Genomic DNA, 23821 nt, shown 5'->3' with positions numbered 1-23821 from the left:
ATATGGTTGTGTCCAAATTTACTTACTGCACCACTGTGGTGGCTATGTATCTTCTCATGTTTTTATGGGCATCCCAGTCACAGAGGGCAATTACTTTAAACACACTCGCTCAGAAAATTGTCCTGAAACTTGCATTTTGAAAAGATACACTGATTTTTTACTATTATTATTATTTTTTAAAACATTCTGCATAGGCTAAAACTGGTGGAATTTGGCCTGGAGCAGCCAGTTCAGTAAGGTATTCCTTTGCTCCAGTGTTTAAAAAATCAGATCTCATATGCTGTTTAATCCTATAAATTGCCAGTTGTGAGGTTTTGGGAGCTGCTGTTATAATCCAAAGGGTACATTAAATTCAGCCTCATTACACTGAATTTGGATTGTTTTTATTCTAATAACCTGGAAGCTGTTTAAATATATTTGTTTTCTTTTCTACCAGGAGATCAAAGAATTAGTAGAGCTGCCTAATTCAGTGATCTGCATCTGAATTGCTACTTGAAGCAATTAGACATTTGTGTGGTTTTTGTAGGCAGGGTTTAGGTTTAAATATAAGGCTGAGTAGTGGGAGTATATAACTATTTTTCAAGCTGTAATGTAATCATATATTCTACAAGCAATGTAAACATGAGTGACCTTATTCACCTTTGCTCTACATTCCTAATGGGTGAAATAAAACTTGCATTTTTCTCTTTACACACGGGATTGGGCAGTCTGTGTCCAGTTGGAAAAATCTCTGTACTGTGAAGTCCTGTATTTTACATACAGGATAGAATGTAACAAATGCTGCAGCGGCTGGTCTGTCAAAATACTTAATTTTCTAAGCCTCTCACACACACACCCACTTCCTTTCGAAGGCGATAGTCCCATTGACATAAAACAGAAGCTATTATGGGTGTGACTTCCATCAAGTGTAATTGCAACAATGAGAATTAAGTATGTAGGTCTATTAAAAACATTTGAGCGTTAAATAGCTAAGAAGGGCTTTTTTAAAAGCAAAAATGATAGGCAACATACATACTTATACAATTGAAACATATTCTGTATTGAATTTGGTGCACGCACAATGAACTGATGTCTTATGTGTTATAAGATTGTCTCTGAAGCTTTGAAGTAAATTTCTCACCAGAAGGTGGCTTTGCAGACTCATGAGACATGGACACCGAGTGGGAAGGGTGACCTTTAATTACAAATCACACTAGGGTACGTATGAAAACCTAACAGTACCAAGCGACCAATTCCTCAGTAGCCCCCCCTAAGCTTACAGCTTTCCCCTGAGGAGATCCGGCTGCAAGGCCGCACCTGAGTAAAAAACCAGGGGCGCCTAAGGCTGCAGCCTTAAGCTCTGCACAGGGGAGCGGGGCTGCTGCTACAGCGGGGCACAAAGAGCCACCAGCAGCTCCCCTGGAGCCCGCGGAGGCTTCCAAAGCGGCAGCGGTACCCTCTCTCGCCGGCCCCGCCAGTACCCCCCACACTCCCGGGGCCGAACCTGGACCGCTCCGACGCGCTGACACTGCCAAAGATGGCGGCGGCGGCGCAGTCTCAGCACGGCCGGGCGGGCGGGGCGGTGCTTCCGGCGGGGCAGCGCTCCCGGTGGGGGCGCGGCGGCTCCTCCGCTCCTCGGCCTGGGCCCGGGCGGGGGTTATGGGCACAGCGGGAGCCGGTGGTGCTGCCGCTGCTCTCCGGCTGCCCGGGCTGCATGGCTACGCGGTGGAGTTCTCGCCCTACTGGCCCGGGCGTGTGGCCTGCGCCGCCGCGCAGTACTACGGGATCGCAGGTGCGGGCGGAGGGGTGGCGGGGTGGGGGTAAGCATTGGCGGGGTGCCCGGTGGAGGCTCCGCAGGCGGGCTCGGTGGTGGCTGGAGGTCCGAGGGTTCGGAACCTCGAAGTTGTTGTGACTCTTCCATCCTCAGTCAGTGCCCAGATAGGGCCTGGCCACCCCAGCGGGGTCCCGCTGAGGAGGAGCTGAGCGTTGGGACCTTTTCCATCGGGAGCGCTGCTCATTCAATGCCTGCTTTTAAACGGAGTTTCTAAGTGGGAAATTGCCTCGGCAACATCCCAGTCTCCGTGGGAGAGGAATACCCACGTGTGTTTTCTCGAAACTGAATTGTTGTGTTTTTGGTGAGCTGTGTTCGTGCTATTAGAAAAAAAAAATTGTTTATCGAAAAGATAAGAGGGAACCCCATGCTGGTATGTGCCTCAGGTGAGGCTCATGGCAGAAGCTCACCTCTGTGCTTTTGTTGGCGAGCTATTTTCCAACCTCACCTACAGGTATACTGAAGTGAAACAAAAGCAACAGAAAAAACACCTCTAAAAGCAGTCTGTTGTAAGAGAGTTAGTGTTTGGAGAACGTGACACAACAAGATGTTTCTTTATGTAACTGATCGATTGTCCTCTTAAAGTTCAGGTGCGCTTTATTATGACATTGTAGCTATCTCAGAGCAAACACAATAGTTCCTTTTGGAGCGGGGGAATGAGTTTCGATGTTTTGTTTTGATGGTTTAGGTTGTGGGACTCTAGCAGTGCTGGAACAAAATGAAGCTGGGATTGTTCTGCTCAGGAGGTAAAAAACGTTTATGTTTTATTTTTGCCGGAGAAAAGCTTATTATGTAACTATGACTACAAGACACAACCCAAATGTTTTGGGTTATTGTTAGCCATGAAAAGTATTCTATCCATGCTACAGTATCTACTGAATACCTCTTTGTATTTACAAATGTATGTATTTGTGTTTTGCATACAAATGATAGATTTACATCGCACAGGTTTTGTTATAGGAAGTAATCTGAATTGCACCCTTTCTGCAGTGTAAATCGTTTTATAGAAGATGACAATCAAATTAAAAGCAGCCTCTCTCCCATAGCTTGAAATTAAAAGTTTGAGGTTTCTTAGGGCAGTGCATTGCCACTTAAATTTATGTCCTTACGATGTAAATGCAGGAAGGTGCCTGAAGTCATGGAGCTCTTGACTTGGAGATCCAGTATTCTGTGGGGTTGACAGGAGTTTGATTTGTGTTATGAATGGGAGGAGGATGAGTAAGGAAGGAGGGGATTTCATAACTGAACATCATTGACCTGGCATTTTTTTTAAAGCAAGTTTTGAAACAGCAATTGTTTAGATTGATGGTTGACATAGAAGCAAAACTTTCTGAAGCTGTTCAACACTGTTGTGTTAAGTATTCTGTCTTAGTACTGTTAATTTCTTTGTTTCTGGTGACTTCATTTATTTGTGGTAGAAAGCCCTGTTTGTTCCTGAGCCATAAGCTATGTAATTTTCTCTTCCAAAATGTTCTGTGTGCGTGCCTGTCCCTCATCATTACTGCATCATGCCATGAAGTTAAACCTGAGCTTAGCTGAACCCTCAGTTAAAAGAGTGTAAATAAATTCATAGTTACGATAAGATAACAGCACGGTCATTGATAGTTGTTGCATACCAACTAATACATGGTATTTGATCCCATATGATGAATTGTTGGTATGTTGAAAGCCCTTTTTAAGGGAGTATAGAGATCTTACCTTCATGACTGATTTCTGTTGTTTTTTCATTGTGACTCAGCTTCCTAATGGTGTTGTGAATTGGATAAAGCTCTCTCAACACAAAGAATTTTATTTCTTTGTTTACCACGGCTGTTGCAGACAAAAGGGCTCCTAGCTTTGTAGCAACTTCACCTACCATTGAAGTCATAGATCAGACAGACTGAGACTAGTAGTACCTTTGTGACTGTTTGCCTGAATGAAATCAGATTTCATTCTCTGTGAGGAGCATCCTGGGCTCATTTATGCTTTAATGTAAACAACCTATTCTGGAACACAGTTATAAAAGTCAACATTGTTAACAAGTAAGTTACTTGAAAGGAGATTTTCTAGAAACCCAAATATATAAAAATGTTGTTTAGAATCCTGGAGAGAATGATTGAAATAAATACTGTCTTTGTCTGAAACTAGTCCGGACTTTTATGTCGTGCTGTCTCACAGACAAATACCTTAATTGTTCTGATTTAGTTTTGACTGGAATGATGGCCTGTTTGATGTGACCTGGAGTGAGAATAATGAACACGTGTTGATCACTTCTAGTGGAGATGGATCTCTGCAAATCTGGGATACAGCTAAAACCAAAGGTCCACTGCAAGTCTACAAAGAGCACACACAGGAGGTAAACCAGGAAACTTGAAAAATTTAATGGATGATCTAATGTTTGAATTATTAAAAGATTTATTTGTGGACTTATAATCAAAAGTGAGTTTTGTTGCCTATTTTTTAACTTTGAGTCCATGTTTTAAACTTATAACTCAATATTATTTTGAATACAAAGTGAATTACTCCTACATATTCATATGTATGTTCATATCAGTAGGTACTGATTAATTATATAAATCCAATATATTCATAAATAGCCCTTATTTCTTATAGGCTAAGTAATCATTGGGTTGTATGAGACACTGCAACTTTTCTGTGATTTTTAGAGAGCTCCGTTGGATAGGTCTAAATCAGACAGCTGATGTATATAGCAGTGTTATCCTTGAGGGCAGAGAGTGATCTATATTATTCAGGTCCTTAGGACTTCTGTTGTACTTGAGAGCTGCTTGTCCTTTTTCATCCTAGCCTCTCTGAGATCTTATGCGAGTAACAGTAGTCAAATATTGGGATAGCAGGTATTTTGATACCATTGCATTTGATTTTCTTAAAATCTCAGCTTCTTTATGCAGTGCAATATGGGTAGTCAGAAATGTTAAATTCATGTTCATAAATGTATTTGTATGTTTTAGAGGATGCTTTCCCCAAGTTATTTTTCTACCTTTTTTTCCATGCTTGCATTCCATCTATTCTCTCACTTCTGCCAAATCTTTGAACTTAAGGTGCAATCAATTTCAGCCTGGATTACAGACACTTTATCTAAATTACATAAATCTCAATAAAATAACCTATTGGATATGTATTTAATAAAAATTAAGGGAATCCAGTTTTGTATTCACAAGGAACTCTCTTTTTTTAAGATTTGAAGCACAAGGCTAAAAGCTGAGTGACTGCAGTTACGTGGCTGTCTTTTGTACCTTGTTTCTTTGTAATTTTTCCTTTTTGGCTTAATACATGTACCATGTAAATAAAGAATTCTGGGACATGAGTTTGTTGTTGTGATCAGGATTTTTTGACAGTGTTCAAAAACTGGTGGTCGGAACAGAAAGATGTAGGCAAAGCATAATACCAAATGTATTTTTTTTTTCTGTGTCTGTCATTTTCTCATTGGAATTCTGTTTTGGTTCTGCTACACCATCTGTTGTTTGTGACGTAAACATTTCTGCATCCAAGTCTCAGTTTAGCAGGTAGCATACGGAGGTGGATGCATTCAACCATGAGCTAGAAAGAAAGTATAGGACACGTGGGCTGCATGTTTATGGTGGGATACAAAAGGTTTGCATTGATTCTTTATAAACATGCATTAAGAGGACAGATCTCAGAGGAAATATACTTAATACTATGTGGTAAACAAACACTGGCAGGCAATGCTCTTTAAAATGATTGATTACCTTTCTAATTCTTACCCCTGTCTGACATTTCTAATGCCATTTTTATCACTTCATTTTTTAATATTTTTAATACATGATCTCTTTCTTGTACAGAGATCTCTTTCTTGTTTTCTAAATGAAATCATTATCCCTCCTCAAAAAGAATTTTTAATTTCAAAGCATGTCTTTATTATCAAAGGACAATAAGTTTTATCCCAGCATTAACTGCTGAATCTTATTAATAAATTAGCCTAATTTCCTTTGGTTTTGATGAAGTCTCACTGGAATGTGAGATAATAGTATGCTTGTATTAAATTTGTTTTGGAAGGTGAGCCCGAACATTTATTTTGAACAATTTTTAAATGTTTTTATCCATGTTTTTCATCATTTTTCATCTTCCCTGAAGCATTTCTGCTGCTATTTAGGAAGCATGAAGTAATATTAATATATTTTATGACTGAATTTCAAGCACTGAAAGTTTACCAGCTAAGGTTGTCCCAGTTGCTTAACACTGCTTCTATTTAAGTGTCTTTAAATTCATGTTGTGTGCTAGCATGAAAAGGAAAGAAGAATGAAGGTGAACCATACTTGGCTCTTCACAGGATCTTTAAGTTCTCTTCCTATTAGCTGGACCTGTTAATATGGCAAATAGCTTTTTTTTTTTTTTTTTTTTTTTTTTTTTTTTTTTTTTTTGCTTCCAATGCAGCTGCAGATCGTGTGCAGTCCCAGCCATACCTGCTGCCTGTCTCAGACCTGTGTCACAACACCAGTTCAGCAGATGTGTCTGCTGATAGCTTGCAAGTGAGCTGTAAGCCATGTATGCACTTTGCTTTACCTGTGCAATAGATCTGATACATCCCAAATATGTGGGGCTAGGGGGATTGTGTGAAACAGGTGCATGTTTCTCAGAGGTGTATTTCTTTCTGGAAAATGTTGGACATGAATGTGAGAGCCAAATATTCAAACTGAGATGACTCCTTAAGGCTGTTGTGTGAAAGGGTTGTGTAGTGATGCATTTAGGGGTATTTCCAAGCAGCAACAGCTTAGGAATCAAACATCATCACAGAGATTCAGGGGGAAGGAGAGAGGCTAATCTGTGAGGAGCTTGGGAGCCACTTTGGAGGACCATAATGTCTTCCATTCTTAAAATATGAGCAGATATTATTTGTTTCCTCCGTTACCACTTTAATAGGAGAAGTCAGGTTGAAAGTGAAGGTTTTTTAATGAGTTGTAGTAATAGTACTTAGGTGACAAAAAGTAGAAAAGACATAAAGACATGGTTTGCAAAAACAAACAAAATAACTGCCTCAGCTTGTTATTTGGCTTTAGTCAAGTACTGTCTGAGTGTCTTGTTAATTTAGATTCTAAACTCCTCCAGGAAGAGAGGTAGCACAAAATGGTGCCAGAGCAATATGCCTTTCAGTAGATAGTAAGCAGGACATTGTGAAATAAAAAAGGAAATTTGCAGATAATGCACTTTGCTATTCTGTGGGCAGTGGCTGCTTTACACTTAAGGTGAAATAAGCAAATAGACGAATAACAGTTTAAGCTGGATCTAGCATAGACAAATATTTCTTAGCCGGGAAAATTCTAAGTAGTAGCTAAATGATTCCTCAATTTCCTTTCTCACACAGGAAACTTCCCATAGCAGCCTTCAGCTTTTGCTGGTTTTTTTACTTGCTTTTTTTTTTTTTTCCAGTCCAGATGCTCTGATTTTTATGCCTGGTGACATGAGCCCAAACTTTTTCACTTTAAAAACAGGATTGTTACGATTTAATTCACAATTCCATCTATCCAAGACAAAGACAGCATCTGGTCTGTTGACTTGCAGATTAGATCCAGTGCTATTTTATAACAAGATTGTCCCACCTGGAATACAAATCCTCTGTGGTCAGTGCCCTGACTGTCCAGAGCAACGCCACCTACTAGCAGTAGGTAGTGGCCACATTTCTGTGCAATGTCAAGACAAGCCTCAGTGGGTCAGGAGATTAATAAAATAAATTATTCCAGCTAATATATACCCACCTTAGCACTGAAGTGGTTCATGCCCCACTGCAGCTTAATCAGCCATTTGATGGGAGGTAAAACTAGACAGAATCGACTGTATGTTCCACTGAGTAGGTAAAGATGGAAATTGTACTTGTTCTTAGGACTTTCAGATTTGAAGTATTTTCTTTTTACTAAGGCAGCAGAGCTGAAAAATATCCACAAAGGATAGAGTTAGGGTATCCTCTGTCAAAGCAGGGGCCAATATTAGAATCAGCTGCCAGAGAAGAGGGAGCTTATTTCAGCTACCAAGTGAATAGCAATTTCCTAATAGCTGATTAGAAACTCAGCTTCCCTCGTGATTAATCATTTTTTTTTATTTGAGGATATGAATGTAAACAAAGAGTGCCACAGAACCTGGAAAAGATACATATCAGGAGTATTTTATGGCATGTATTTCATATGAGAATTAGCTTTGTAAAAAAGCTTTCATAGTTAGTCAGCTAAATAGCAAAGTCATCTCCTTAGTCAGCTCTGAAGAAAGATAACATTTATATTGCTAGCAATTAGAAACTGTAGATATTTGGATAAAAATGGATCAGAGATAATAAGTTGGACTGAACTGTGGCTTTTTTTACCATGGTAGAAACTAATAGTGATGGTGAGTCTGTGTGAATTTTGTAACAACATTTTTAACCTGCGTTTTGGCCTATCTTTGCTTTTTTGGATACTCCTCTGAGCCTTTAATGCCAGACAGAGATGGTAAATTTAATTTTTTTTGTTTTCAGGTACATGGCATTGTTGCCAGCTTTGTGTTCCTTCAGTCGTGTATTTTTTTATCTGCAAATCTAATTCTATTGTGTAAAACTTTGGCTAACTAGACTCTGAAACTTGTGTTCTAATGCTCTTTCTAAACTAGGCTATTATATCATTTATAGGCATATAGTGTTGACTGGAGCCAAACCAGAGGAGAGCAGCTAGTGGTGTCTGGTTCATGGGATCAAACAGCCAAGCTGGTATGTTGGTTTTCTGCTGAAGGTGAAAAACGTGGTTTGTTTTGGATCTGATTGGTCTTTGTGTTAAGAAACAACACTGATTCATTTTTGCTCTTTATTTTTACAGAGGCTTAAATTCTGTTTTAACTGAGATGTTGCTTTATCCCTCAGTTGATCCCAGCTTAAGTATACAAATGCTTTTCATGATATGCGGTAAAACAATGTGTAAAAATTTCATTTATTTATGAAACCCTTTCCTTCCATATTGAATGTATACCTCAACAGCTTTCTTTTTACTTTATTCAGTGGGATCCAGCTGTGGGGAAGTCATTACGCACTTTCAAAGGCCACGAAGGGGTCATTTACAGCACTATATGGTCTCCACACATCCCAGGTTGTTTTGCATCTGCCTCAGGTAACCATGGTGGTAAAGAAATTCTCACAGCAAAAGACCAATCTTGGATTAGTTCAGCACTTTGTCCAGCAGATGGTAGTGTGTGGCATGACTGAAAATGAAAGGAGGAAAAGTAAACTGTTGCTTCATCTGGACTTGCAGGCTCTCTTAGGGTCTGTGAATCATCCTCTTGGTCATTTAAGCAGGCATCAGTAGTTTTCTAGCAGTCACTTCAGTGATCTTGTGGCAGTTTTTTCTGTTATTTTATGTAGCTCTCTTCCATTCACCTCACTCTTGTTGTTGACCATTAAATCATGTTATATACTTTGTGTTCTGCTTTACATTTTTGTTCAAATTACCTCGTGTAAGTAGCCTATTAGCTTTGTGAGGAACAGTCAGTTCCTCTTGAACTGTTTACAGTTCTGCTGCCGCCTTCTCTCTGCCACCTTCTTTGGTAGAGGTAATCATCAGTTTTACTGTTCTGCTCTGAGTCTTGCTGGTAAATACAATCATAATTGAGTTGGGTGTACCTAGACTTAAAGAGATGGTATGGTGAGGTGGGAGTGTTTTCCAAATACTGCTCCTGCTTCAGAGGCACGTGGAGAGCTATGGATCGAACTGCAGCCTAACTGCTGGCAAATTGAGTGAGGGCTTCTGTGAGCCACAGAGTTTGCTTGGGAAATAGAGGGGCAATAATACAAATATTGCTAGATTAACATCCAGTGGCTTAAATTTATCTGATTTCAAGTCTGTTGGACTTCAGTACTGTACTGACTTATATAAACATTCTTTAGCTCTTATAAGAAGAGGGTGAGAAAGTATAAATATGTTTTCTCATTACTGGAGATAAAGAATCAGTGGCGATAGATATTGGTGTTCCCTATTCCATGGGAACTTTCCTGAAAAGGTGCACTTGTCTCATAAAACTTCAGTCTGGATAGTTCTATCTGACTCAGCTTGCAGAGTTTTTCTAGAATGAATAACAAGTTACATGTATTTGTCTTAATGTAGTAGTGTTTGGAATCCAGGTGCTGGTGCATAGATATTTCCAAATTATTTGAAGATTCATTGAGGTAACACTTTGTGAGTTACCTGTTTAATAGGATGTGCAGAAGCTTACAGGATTGGGCTCTTTATGCTGTATGGACATTGTATGAACATTCAGTTACACTGAAAAGCAGCTATATATGACCATATACCAGCCTGTTTGGTCAAAGCAGAGAAAACAGTGCCTAGGTTTTTTCTAGGGAACATGTTGATCTCTTCAAAGTTCTGTTCAGAAGCATCCCCTCCATGGTACTCATACAGAATTTCTGACATTCTAGATGAACAAAAGGGCTTTACTGATTCATCTGGTTATTTAAAACTTGTTCTCTAGGCTACGAAGCCAAACTTTCTTCTAATACATTGCCACTTGAACAATTTTGGGAAATGTCAATTGTTAGATGCGGTATGTTGTGGTACTTAAATTTGGTGCAGAAACACATAATTGATTTGTTCTTAGAGTGACTCAGTGGCTGCAGCTGTTGGAAGTTTTGACAAAACCACAAAAGGGTTCCTATTCTTTTGTGAATTTTACTTCAACTCTTGAAAGGGACTAACGTGTACTGCTGGAGCCTGAAATTAATGGCAGTCAGTTTTCACTGACAACTCCATAGTCTTTTTTACAGGGGAAAAAAAAACATGCACAAAAGGCACAATATTTTTCTTCTTTAGCACTACTCATGTTTGAAATAAAACTCTTACAGTGTAATGGTAGGTGTAAAACCATTAGGTAAAGGAAAAGGAAGTCTTCAGAATGTCAGAATTATCATAGACTCTTTTAAGGCTTCCAAAATAAATTATCTGGTGAAATAGCATCAAATCAAAGATCTTGCATAGAAATCAAGGTATGATGCTGATGAAGAAGTTTCTTTGTTTTTGGTTTTACTTTACATTGGAATTTTTCTGTGGTTTGATTAGATTACTTGACCACAGAAAACACATACTGTGAGTTTTCTCTTTGGTAAGTAGGACTGTGGGTAGTAGAAGTACTCATGACTGTGGGTATAAATACCATTTCCTTATTTTAAGAAAGGCATATTGGGCATTTTATGTTCAGAGAGGTTACTGCAATAATGGCATTCTACTTTATTAGTCAAGATATGTGATTAAAGTTGAGTGATACTGCTCAGGGGGCTGGACCTCCTCATTTAAAATTTATGATCCACATACTTTATAAGGATGGTAGAAAATTATAGGACAGAAAGCTTCATTTCACTGATAACTGATATTCTGTTGAGCTAAAGTTGGAGCAGAAGAAAAACTGCAATCTCAATGTGATAGTACTCTCTCAAGTTTATAGATGTCTCTTCTTTGATAGACTTGCTTGAAGGGTTGATCTTAAGTTTTGTTCTCCCTTTTTTGCAACTTCTTGTTGTCTTGAATATTAGTCTTAGCACTTTACACCAGAAATGAACTGTTTCACGTTGTAGCATATTCAATTTTGCATGTGTTAGTAAAATAAGTTAGCTATGTTGTTAACCATAGTAACATCTAAGTAAAGTATTGCACTTTTAAAGTTTATTTTTTATTTTTAAGAAAATAAATGGGAGAAGGAGGTTTAGGAATTTTTTGCATGCCTCACGCCTGCCCTTTTTTCTGGCTTTAATTGAATCCACATAGATGCTAACAGAACTTCAATTTTTGCTTAACTAATTAGTTTGTGACCACTGAAAACAGAAAACCAAACACAACTGGAAGCCACAGTAAAATAGGTGCTCACAAGGACCATTATGTGCCTAGACAGCTTTTTCTTGAAGCTAATGAAGTTAAATTCCTGCTTTTGGAATATGACTTTTTTGCAAAGTATTATGAGACTAGGAAAGAATATGGGTGAAGAAACTGAGAAACCTAAGTTGTCAGTATAAAGCAGTTGAAAATGCATTTGATACTAAGTGTTATTTTGCTTTGTTAGTCCTCCAATCTGAATACACACAGGAAAACTAAGTTTGTCTGCAGTGGACAACAAAATGCAATTGAATTACAGAAGATAAATATGTCTGATGCTTCAGTTAAATCAGCTTTTATTCAGCATCAGATACACTTTGATTTAACGTTTAGAGGGATATGTGACTTTACAGTGGTCTTGTCTTCATGTACAGCCACTTGTACTCTCAGAAAGCAAGAAAAGGGCTTCTATTTATTTTATTTTTTATTTGGGAGTTAATAGTGACAGAGTAGAGTGTTAATTCTGTATATTTAAATAGCTGCTGTTGTGATGTCAGTAACAATTTGTGAGCTGATAAGCAGGATGTTCAGGTGTACGTGCAGTACAAAACCAGAACACTGGTAAATGTCTGCCTTGCACTGAAAAAAAACAGTGATGTGGAAAATGTCATTAAAGAAGCGACATAAATGTTTAACAGCATCTTGATGGCTGAAAGGGTTCAATGAGTTAATGTGGCATTTGCCCGGGAGGCCTTTTTTTTTGTTTGTTTGTTTTTTTTTCCTTTAAACCAGAGAGCAAATTGATGAGAAGCACATCAAGAAAGTGCCAAATGCATGTTACTATATAGTCAAGCATAAATCAGGTCTACTAAATGTTTCTCCAGAGCAACAGCCTCAGTCCTGTGGTTTATAAAGAAGGAATCCTTCAATCCTTCATAGTATCAATTGGTTTTATTACCCTTTAAATTTAACAGTAGGAAGTAATTCATGAGTATTATTTTATTTACATAACTGTAGTATTCTTCAATACAGATGTGACACTGACAATTGAAAATATGAATGTTTTGGATTTGACAAAGCCCAGATTTAAAATTACTACTTGATTTTTATCTCAGCTACTGGGGCATTAGTTTTAATACTGCATTATTAAATCATTATTACACTTCTGAAGCATACTGGTGAGGGCTGATACATGGTTTTCCTAAAATCTTAAACAAATAACGGAAGAATGCGTTTTTCAAATCTTCAAGAAAATGTCTGTATTTGTCAGTATTTAGGTTAGTTAATTGTATTATTTGCTCAAAGACTTATTTTTCAGACTAAGAGTTTAGGGCAAAAAATCTTATTGTATCCCTAGGAGGTGTGATCATTTCTGAGAAATTTTTATTATGTTGACAAAAGGTTGGGAGAACTATGTCTGTGATATTTACAAATCAACTTGAAAATACTGCCTACACTTTTTGTAAGCTCTAGCATTCAGTGCCAGACTTTCAGGTCAAAATTCAAAAACCTTTTTTTGTCTCATATTCTGCTTTATTGCCATCCCTGACACGGTGGGTTGCCTTTTAAAACGTTTGTCTTCTTACCTACTGGTGTCTTAGAATTAAATGTGTGTAGGTAAGGGGCTGCCAAGATGTAGTTTCATAAATCAGGTTGACATGTAGGCAAACACAGCTTTCTGTCTTTGGGATCCAAATTGTGAAAGAAAAATAAATGGAACTAATTTTGCATGAAATACTCAACTGGGAAAGGTATACATCTACTAAGAGGATGGTTACTGAATTAGGTGGAAAGGAAAAGCCTTGAGCGCAGCTCTTCAACAAAGAGATCTCTTTTAAGTTCCTGGTCCAAATTTAAGGTTGTTGGGTGTTTTACTTAAGCTTGCAGTTCTTCAGCTTACATTCCTGCTTCAGAAGAAGCACAGGGCAAAGGCAAAGCAAGGAGCTGGTGGTGACGGGGACTTGCAGACAAATAAATCCAAAGGCATTTGGGTTTGTCCATGTACCTAAAAAGCTGAAGGAAATAATCTTCTGCAGTAGCAATTTTTTGCAGTGAATTAATATTTTGGATCATTTGGATAAGAGTTAATATTACCATTTGGTGAAGAATTGTATAATAATAAATCATAAGTTTGGTCAATTTTGGAAAAAAAAAAATATTCCACAATTTGTGTTTCATTACCTTGGAAAACAATGAAATAAATGTTCACTGAGGTCTTATCTGAAGTAACTTATAGCTCTTTTGTTATTTAGATTTACAGTATTTGTTATCAGACTGAAAAAATATCATCTGGAGAGCATGTTTCCATTGGTAGCCATCATTACTTTGTATCTAGGTTGTGCTATAGGTTAATAAATTCCCTGCATTCAGTAGAGTCCTGCTGCATACTTTAAATAAAGCTGCTGTTTCTGTCACTATTTCAGTCTCTGTGTGTGGAATCTCATGTGCTTTATTATTCCTGTTCTAGATTTGCTTATGCTATACTAAACTAATACTATCTATGCTTCCATTTATGATGGAAGATGGGCAATATAATAATTTTAACATACCTAAAAAGGTTGGGTTTTGTGAGAGATTAAATTTGTGTTCTATTCTTTATTCTTCTGCAGATTTTCTAGTAGATTCCTGCTAAATAATTTAATCTGATTTAGTATTTTAAAATACTAAGTTAGCAATTAACTTGTAATTGTTCATTGGCACTATAGAAGTACTTACTTTAATTGATTTTTCATTGATGTTACACCATATATATGAATACTTGTGTCTTTTACACTGGTTTTGTTTCCTGAAGTAAATTAAGGATGTATTATTTCTTTGTTGTTTTTTTTTCTTTTGGTGATAGAAGAATGTAGGAAGACCTGAATTTTTGCTTGAGAACTTAAAAAAATAAGGTCTGTTTTTAAGTAAAACTTTAACAGTACTTTGGTCCTTGAAACCATTTTATCTGTTCTGGTTGGATTCCTTTTGCCTTCGCATAACATTTAATATTTCTTGTTCTTTCTTTTAATCTCCCAAATATCTAGCTATTTTTTATAGTTACTGATGTACCTCTACACTGTCTTGCAATGATTACTTCCCTACCTGTTGTTACAGGACTTGGGAGATTATGATATATGGATTTGGGTAAAATACATCTGTGAATAAAAAACCAGTATAAAACCAACATGAAATTTAGATCTGAAACAAAATGTATCTTTTCACTGTCATACTTTGTCATCCACATTAGGAGTCTTTATCCCATGTATGGGGATGATGTGCTTGTAGATTAGAATCGCTTTCAAAAATTTTGAATAGATGAGTATATATTGTGTAGTTCTATAGATTCATCCAAGATTTCACAAATATTCATTAAAATGAAAGCAAGCAAGTACACAAAGAAATCTGGAATCACAATTATCTAACAGAGTAGCAAAAATCTGTTGCCAGAAGGAAATTGCTTCTTACCAGAATAGAAATATTTTGTGGTGGAAGTATTGGCCACTTTTGTGGTTGCTTACTTTGGGATGCCAACTGGAAGTGGCTGTTCATGAATATGATTGTATTAGGTGTGCCTTGCTTGTACTTTCTGTTATTATTATTCTACATCTGCTTTACCATGTGGTATAAATTTATCCTTTGTAATGCAGATTTCAAGGAATCATGGAAAAATGTAAAAAAATATATACGTGGTGAGGTCATGGAAAGATGTTTCAGGTTAAAAAAGAAGTTCATTAAAATGTGTAATGTACCAGGATTACATATCTTTTATTTTATTTTATTGATCTGATTCTTCCATTTGCAGCTTAAATGGAAAAATTGGATTTGCTTTTGGCTTTAATTCATTCTGTTCTATTCACAGAGAGGTTCACTTGCCTCTTATGCTACTGAATTACAAACATTTTACAAATGTTGCCAGCCAGAATCAATAACAGCCAAGTTTAGCATTGTCAAAGAAGTTTAAAAAAAAAAAAAAAAGGAAAAGAACTCTTTTTCTCATGCATCAGCACTTTCTACTAAAAAAGAAATAATTGGGGTAATTGTCTTTTTCGTATCAAAATTGTTATTGGCTGAGTAACTTTTCCAAATGTTTTTGGCCCTCATAATGCTAACTGCTGCCCATCTCTGTAGCAGTTAATTCTAGTTCACCTGGATTTATATATTTGCTTGGGAAGAATGATCCTGTCTGTAGTGAAATACGTTTTTCCCCTTCAAATCTGTGTTATCTGATTAAATTGAAATAAAAGCTTTTTAAGAAGCCCATTATAATATCTCTAAAAGTCTTAAGACTCAAGCTGAAATCTGTCCTGTGCAGGCAAATGGATTAGCAAGACTAATGGTGGGTGGATGGGCAGACTTCCTTCTTTTTGCCAAAACCCTGCTGATCATGTTTCTTCCTCTCCATATGTTGGCCTGTTTTTGTAAGCTCTGAAGTGATGTTTGGGGCTGCAGCTGACTGCAGGGTGTCCTTGTCAGGAGTGCTATACAAATACTGAACAGCAGTCTTGCTCGTGACAGTATTAAAAGAGGTGAGGGAATTGAAAAATGTGAGAAATCCTGTGTTGTTCCCACCTTACAGGTCGGAAATTTTCACACAGGATCTCTCGCAGTCATGGAATCTGAAGAAAAGCCAAGCAACCCCCAAAGCAAAGCTTCCCATGGTCTGTGTAGTACCATAGTCCTAAGTCCAGTCTTTTATCATGTAGTGGAACCAAGAGCTTAATTTTTATGTTCAAACTTTGTAGCGGGAGGAGCCCTTCTTGCTCCTAGGGCTGATCCTGAGGCCTCGGGGTTTAGCCCATTCCTGGACAATGTCCTAGGGCTGTTCCTGGGGCTCCGGGATCTACCCCTTCTTGCCTGCTCCTGGGGCTCCTTGAGCTGTGGGCTTCTCCATCCTCACTGAAGAGTGAGAGCTCTCTCCATGGGTGTCAGCTGCTCTCTTATTGGCCTCCTGCTCCTGCACATGCTCAGGAGGGAGGCCAGACACAGGTGAACCCACACCCACTCATCAATAACTCAGGGCACCTGGTCCTGTCTCACTACAAAACTTAAAAAATGTTTTAGCTCTACTGGGCCTTGTAATTCATGCAATAGTCATATAATTATTATGGCTCTAGGGATGATTTTGTTTGAGCTGTAGCCAGTTTCTTGAAAAGAGCTATGATTTTTTGTGCCCAGGTGTACATTTTAAGGCCAGTGACAAGCTGGGCAATAAAACAATCAAAATGTTTTTATCTATACAACATAAAAACTGTAATTATTCATGATAACAACCAATTTGAGGGTTTCTAAGAGTGTTTCTGGTAAGGAAAATTTCTTAAGTAGCAAGGTAAACTTTTTTTTTAAGTTAGTATCAATACATGTTTTCTGTAGAAATCATGGTTGTTTTGATACTTTCAGTGATTATATTTGTCTCTTGAATAAACATAGTCATGAATTTAGATTAATTTTCTCTCTCTGTAAACAAACAATTCAGAGAACCTATTTTTGCTGATACAAAGCTAAATATTTAAGGTTAATTAGAGTATCACAACTTAAGAAGTTGAAGAGCATGGTTGTCTTGTCAGCTGATGAAGTTTTCCATGTTTTTGTAAGCCACTAGGAACTGAGTTTCTAAGGTTATATGGTAAAGATCTTTTGAGGTAGAAGACAATTTCTGGATGGAGGTAAAGAGAAGTTCAGGTGGTTCACAGCTCTTAAGCTGGGCTCCCTTTGGGCTCCAAAGACCTCTGTGTGTGTGTGTGCATGTGCTCCAAGGTTAAAGTAGTTGTTTTTAGTATGCAAAGCATTAGAGCAGAACTAATTAGAGCAGACTTTGTTTTCTGCAATTTCAGTAAATGCAGCCTCAGTAAATCAAAGTAACTGTGCAGGTTTTGCACAGTCCAGGTACATTTTCTGTGTGCCAAAAGCATGTGTACTTTTTCTAAGCTGGCAGGCAGAGAAAGTTTTTTCATTAGTCTGGTTTCCAGGTCAGTTTTTAAATGGACCTAAATCCTACTTTTATGAACTCTTAAGTATTTTACTTTATCTCCTTTTAATCAAATCAGTTAAAAAAATAAAAGTGTTAGTAATAACATGAATTTGTATTTGTTGTGGGGTTTTTTTCTGATGAAAGAGCAATAGTAAGTTCTGATTCCCTTTTTTGCATGAGTCTGACCTCTGTGTCTATAGTATACTTGCTTTATTTGACATGCATGTCCTCATATAATAGTTTGTGTTTCATACAGCTAAGAAACAGTTGTCTGCTAAGTACTACTGGATTAGCTGTATTGAGTAACTATTTGAACCATGTTGAATCAATTTCTTTTTTCTTCAGGTGACCAGACTTTGAGAGTTTGGGATGTGAAAGCTCCAGGAGCCAAACTGGTGATACCAGCCCACCAGGCTGAGATATTGAGCTGTGACTGGTGCAAATATGATGAGGTATAAACCTATTCATCCCACTGTTTTCCTAATTTAATCACTCTCATTAAATAGTGTGGGGTTTTACTGCAACAGTAATTCATCTGTCCTTTATGAAAACATGTCTAATTGGTTTGTTGCTCTCATATGCCACTACATTTTCAGAAGAACCTTGTCCCAGCAGATATATACACCACTAGGTCAGTTGTTTGGCCTGTTTTCTTCTGTAGTGGGCAGAATTGTCCATAGTGGAGAAACAGTTTCTATTTCTCTGCTCTCTTTAACTTACATACCAGAGACCTCATTTATCACTTATTCATCTGTAGCACTTAATTTGTCCTGACTTTTGTGGCCAACATACCCACCACTGCGATTTAATAATTAAGTTGTCCTGCTATACCTGTTTTTTATGAAATCATCAGAACTTGCTGGTGACTGGTGCTGTTGACTGCAGCTTGAAGGGCTGGGATTTGCGGAACATCCGGCAACCAGTGTTCATCTTGCTGGGTCATACCTATGCTATCAGAAGAGTGAAAGTAAGTCGCATTTTATTCCTCTTTGACCACCATGAATTGTTACACAGATTGTTCTGGAAAGCAGTAATATTCTGTGTTACCTAGTAACTTGGAAAAAACCATCAGATTTGAAGATTGTAGATGCTACTGTGACTGTTCTTGGAAACCTTCAATTTACCATTGTAAAATATCTTGATGTTTAGCAGGTTGCTGAGATTTCAAAGTAAGTGACATCTGCTAAGGCAATACGTTTCCATAAGGAACATGAGAAAGAGTTCAAGAGCTTGGGAGAGGGTTTTGAGGTTTACTTCAAATAAATAATATGAAAATTTTGAGATAGAGAAAACACCTTCCTTTAATAATTTTTAAATGGTGCTGTGCCTTTTTCTATCCATACAAATGGTGAATATTCACAAAAGGCAAGATAGTGAAGGCTATGAATATGTATTGTTGTAGTACAAAGAAAATGTTAGTATATTCAAAGAGATTTTGAAACTATTTGTGCAAAGCTAGACTACTATACTGGATCTGTTTACTACTAAATCATTCACTGGCTGGAATTTGTTCTAGATGCACAAGTGGCATTTTTTAACTTTATTCAGCACTTCTTATTTTTTATATTGGTTGGATAATATCCAATATTTTTTAAACCTTTCAAGAGCAGGTGTGTTTATTAATATTTTCTAGGAAGTCTGAGCTGGCAGATGCTGGGCAGTATTTTGCTTCACATGCCCTTGGAATTTTGATGTGTTTCTAACAGCTTTAAAAATTACTGCACATAGGTTGTAATTTGTCAGAAAACGGGTGTGATTCAGGGAGTGGTTCCATATCACAAATTATGTTTGGGACCACACAGCCTAAGAAGCTTCTGCTCCTCCATGTCCCAGCTACCCTTGTCTGCTGTCCCATCCCCACTGGTGGTGGCTGTCCAGTCTTTTTTCCTACAAGTCCTGCATGACTTTGCTCTAATCTGTCTTGGTGAAATGTTATTCATACCAAAAGAACACTTAATAGTGATGTTGTTAACTTTTTCTTTAAAAAAGACAATTTTTTAGATCAAATTTGACAGCCATTGAGACAAATGAATCAATACATTATCAATCAATAAAGACTATCAAATTCTTACTCTCCGGCAGCTAGTGGGATCTTTTAAAAACAGCTGTGCCAGTAAGGGGTTCATAGCACATTGTCTTCATGATAAAAGGAAGAAAGTGAATGCAGAATTATTATTCATCATTAGTTGTGATAAAGGAAGTGTAGGACATTTGATGAAACTAATAGGAAATGTGTTTACAAACAGATGGAAGTGCTTCTTTTACACATTGGATGGTATACTTGAGTTAACTCACTGCACAAGAGGTTGCACAGGCAGGTGGCCTCATCAGGTTTGTGGATAGCAACTGGTCAATAAACAGATATTAGAAGAACTATCCAGGGATGGCATCTCTAGTTTCTCTGCTTTCTGTCATCCTAGGCTGCATTAGGAAGAGTGCTGATAGCAGGCTCGGGAAAACAATCGCTACTCACTGCACCTGTGAACCACATGTGGAGTGTTGAGTTCAGTTCTGGGCTTCCCAATGGAGGGGAGACATGGACATACTAGAATAAACCCAGCAAAGGGCCATGAAGAAGGTTAAGAGACTGGGGTCTCTGTCCCACCAGGAGAGGCTGAGAGAGCTTTTAGTGTAGAGGAGGCTTAGGGAGGATCTTATCACAGTATACACTGTGATAAGTGGGATAAGAGTGACTGTGGGAATTAGAGAGGGCAAAGCCTGACTCTTCTCAGTGCTATCTAGTGAGGGGACCAGAGGTGATTGGTACAAACTAAAATACAGAAGATGCTATCTAAATGTGGACCACTGGGCTCAAAGACTGTTGGCCTGATTGGGCAGAGTATTTTTTATATTCTTGTACCGTCTCATCTGAGTTTGCATTTTGTGGCCCATCATCCTCCCTGTTTTGTTAAAATGCCTTGAAATTATTATTAGGATTTGGCCAGCAGTAGGACTTTCTTTGCACTAGCCTCTGAGATCAGTTTAAGGAGATGGTGTGGAGACTATATGCCCACACGTGCGAAAGAGAATTATGTGAGTGCCTGACTTCTGTTCCATCTTTGCATGCTGCCCATTTCAAGATAAACATGACATAAGAGAGTTGGGGTCAGCACTTAGGGGTGGTGAGGGATATCTACATTTGCATGGTATAACTCAACAGTCACACTAACTGTGGAGAGACCAGCATGCTACCTAAATAGAGGCAGGTGTCCCTATCTGTGTCTGACACTAGCAGTTATAGTGACTGTACATATAGTCACTGCTAGTGACTCTGCTGACACTAGCAAGTATAAAGCTGTGCAGCGAGCTGGCTCAGCTGATTACTCTCACTAAAAATCCTGTCCCTAAAAGGGACTGGTTTCTGTCTGTATCACAAAGATTGCTCAGTTTGTGTCTGAGCTTGCAATTGTGTGGCTGAGCAATAAAGGAAGGAGGCAGGGGTACCCAGTCTGAAGTGGAAAGGGAAGGGAAGGCTATGAGTCTCGGCAACAGTGCACTTTTCAAGTAGCTTAAACCAATCATGAAATCACAGTCTTCAGTTGTCTGTGTTTTCTGTTCTGTTCACTTGCTCAGGGTTGCATTGACTTTCAGATCTGAGGCTAGCAAGGAATCCTACTCAACACAGTACAGTCAGGATTCATGCAGATTCTTTGTGGCCTTTCACTACAGTCCAGGGTGTTATCTACTAACTACACTAAGGTCATCTGGAGCCCTTTTCAGATTTTTATATTGGTGCAGTTGCGTGTCTCATATTCTTAGCTGGCTTCATTCTCTTGTATTGAAAAGTAGCTATGACTTTTGAGTTCACCTAAAAAAAGATACTTGGATGAATGATCTGTGAAGGTCAGGGTGGATGATGTGTTTGTTGGTCTTATGTCTATATACAACCCTTTAGATGATAAAATTGTAGTATCTTAGAATTAAGTGGAAGAGAATTTTAAAGTATTCTCTTTGTAGCAGAAAGACATTATACAAATTCTCTCAACTTATATGTGTAGCACTGCTAAGTATTTTGATAGAGTTTGCTTAAATAAGTTTATATGATAGATAAGATTAATGGCAAAGCTTTTCAGCTTTGATATTTTTGCTTCAGCTGAAACAACATGCAAAAGGGGCATTAGTTTTTGCTGTTTGTTAGAATTCTTCCCCTTTATTATTCTTATTCCTGAGATGCAATTGAAAAAGATGTGGTTTTATTTTTTTTACCTCTAGAAATACTGTAAGAAGTCTGGGAAGGCTAAAGTTCAAGCACACACATCCCTTAATTTTACTATAGCAAAGAGAAGTCTTTCAGCAGAGTTCAGCATGCAAGGACATACTCTGCTCTTTTGGCAACTTGGAGAATTGTGACAATAGCCCAGGCTTAACATTTTACTGTGAATAATATCACATGTTTTGCAGGAAGAATCTTACCTATCAACCATGCTGTGGGTGACCTGTATTCAAACTGAAGTTGTGTCAATGACTTTTGTATTTGCTGGTGACAAATACAGACTTTAAAATAGTTGGAAACTGAGGACTGTCAAAAAGCTAAAAGATTTTCACCTGTGTCCTTATTCTGCAGTTCTTAGATGTGTCTGCAACAGTCTATAGGAGCGTGTGTCCTGTAAAGTACCCTGCAGTAGAGGGGGAAACTATGAAGTGATGTTATACTGCCTTCATTTTTTCAATTTCTCTCAAATTTTTCCATTTCTGTAGATGATTTCAAAATAAATCGAAAGTCATGGAATGGATGATAGTAATTTATTTTACATTCCCTGCAGCATGTCACAAATTTCCTCTCTGAAAATAATAAACTGGTCACATAGCTTTTCTGAAACTCACTTTATATAATGAGATATACTCATCAGCCAAAAGAGGAATTTAATGGCTGATTATTTGACTGTCATAAAACTTCTTAACTTTACAACAGTGTTGGTTGGATCTACTGTAATGAAATCAGATTAAATGAGGATCCCAGAGAGCATTCCTTGTAATTAGAAGCCTGGCATGGAAATTTGTTGGTGTAGTTTGTTTTGTTGCAACATGATGTGGTAGCTACCAAGACAGTTTAAATACTTAAACTTTGGTAATTTTCTACTTACAGTAAGTCTGTATCATGTTCACAATGTTATTACTTTAAAAGTTACTCTGTTTTGTTTTCTTTCAGTTTTCACCATTCCATGCAAACTTATTGGCCTCTTGCTCCTATGATTTTACTGTGAGGTACAGTATTTTTTTTACTTGTTCCTTTCAATAACTGCCTTCCTCTTGTAGATTAGAACTGTACAGTGAGCTTGTGTAATATTCCTGTCCCTCATAGGCATGTCATTAATTCAGTAAACAAGTTAAATGCTTGAGAACTTTCCCTAAGTTTATCTTAATTGGTGTTCCTTTGCTTCCTGTAATAAACGGTAGTGCCTTGTCAGTGATACCCACTGTCATCTGGTGGTTGCCAGCAACCTGACAACCTGACAGCACACATGATGCCCATGTGTGTATAACTTTGTAGACTACTGTATCAGCATTCCACTTTATATGAAGTGCTTGATTTTGTTTTTAAAACACACTTCTCATGGAGTACCCCACAGTGATCTGTTGAAGCTTAGGTATGGGATCTTATTCAACATCCTTTACAGATGTAGTACCAGCTAGTTTGCAGTTTATGATTTCTCTAAAGGCTTCTAGGGCTAAAATAAAAAGTGATAATTGGTTTCTTCCAGTGGCCTTGTCTTTGCAATAAGACTAATAATCAACATGCTAATGTACTAAAGTTACTTGAATGTGTTATGCTATTTCCACTTTCAAGACCAGCTATGTATCTTTCACATTTAGCTCTAAGGCGTTTTGTGCAGTACCAAAATCTAGTGCAATTTCAGCTCTGATATTTTCATCTGTAGAAGCTGTCAGTAAAGATGAGGACAGCTCTTACTGGTATATACCAGTGTGTCTGTAAATGCAGAGCTTGGGAGCTTTTCACAACATACCATTATAGGCATTGTTTTTCTGCCCAAGCAATTATTTTATGTTACTAGGGACAGTGCAGTGTTGAAGGGATGAAATACCTATTTTTAGTAGTTTTCTAAAACTATTAGTTGCTGGGTTTTCTGTGAGTGAACAAACAAGAGGAGGCCAGGTGAAAGTCTTTAGAAAAGGTGGCACAGGCTAAATAATCTGTATAGTGGGGGAAACTTGTTACCAGAACACTGTGGAACATCTGTTTCAAAGAATACCACATGACTGTGTTGTACCACTACCATATACCCTGTACTATTATTTTCAAGAAGGAATGTAGATCATAGCAAGAAGTAGAGT

At 37.8% G+C, this 23821-nt stretch overlaps 1 protein-coding gene across 1 annotated transcript in view; it reads left to right on the top strand.

The window, feature by feature from the left end:
* The first annotated feature begins 1569 nt into the window (after positions 1 to 1569).
* Positions 1570 to 23821, top strand: part of PEX7 (peroxisomal biogenesis factor 7) — a 43300-nt gene continuing 21048 nt past the window's right edge. Inside the window, exons 1-8 of the mRNA XM_030447721.1 lie at positions 1570 to 1771; positions 2499 to 2556; positions 3995 to 4145; positions 8421 to 8498; positions 8784 to 8892; positions 17873 to 17979; positions 18381 to 18494; positions 22677 to 22732. Coding sequence (XP_030303581.1) covers positions 1639 to 1771; positions 2499 to 2556; positions 3995 to 4145; positions 8421 to 8498; positions 8784 to 8892; positions 17873 to 17979; positions 18381 to 18494; positions 22677 to 22732 — 806 coding nt within the window. The 5' untranslated portion in view covers positions 1570 to 1638. The remainder of the gene's footprint in view (positions 1772 to 2498; positions 2557 to 3994; positions 4146 to 8420; positions 8499 to 8783; positions 8893 to 17872; positions 17980 to 18380; positions 18495 to 22676; positions 22733 to 23821) is intronic.

Source organism: Calypte anna, chromosome 3, assembly GCF_003957555.1.
Source record: "Calypte anna isolate BGI_N300 chromosome 3, bCalAnn1_v1.p, whole genome shotgun sequence".
NCBI lineage: Eukaryota > Metazoa > Chordata > Aves > Apodiformes > Trochilidae > Calypte > Calypte anna.
The sequence above is the reverse complement of the archived record's forward strand: the minus strand, read 5'-3'. Positions and strand labels throughout refer to the sequence as shown.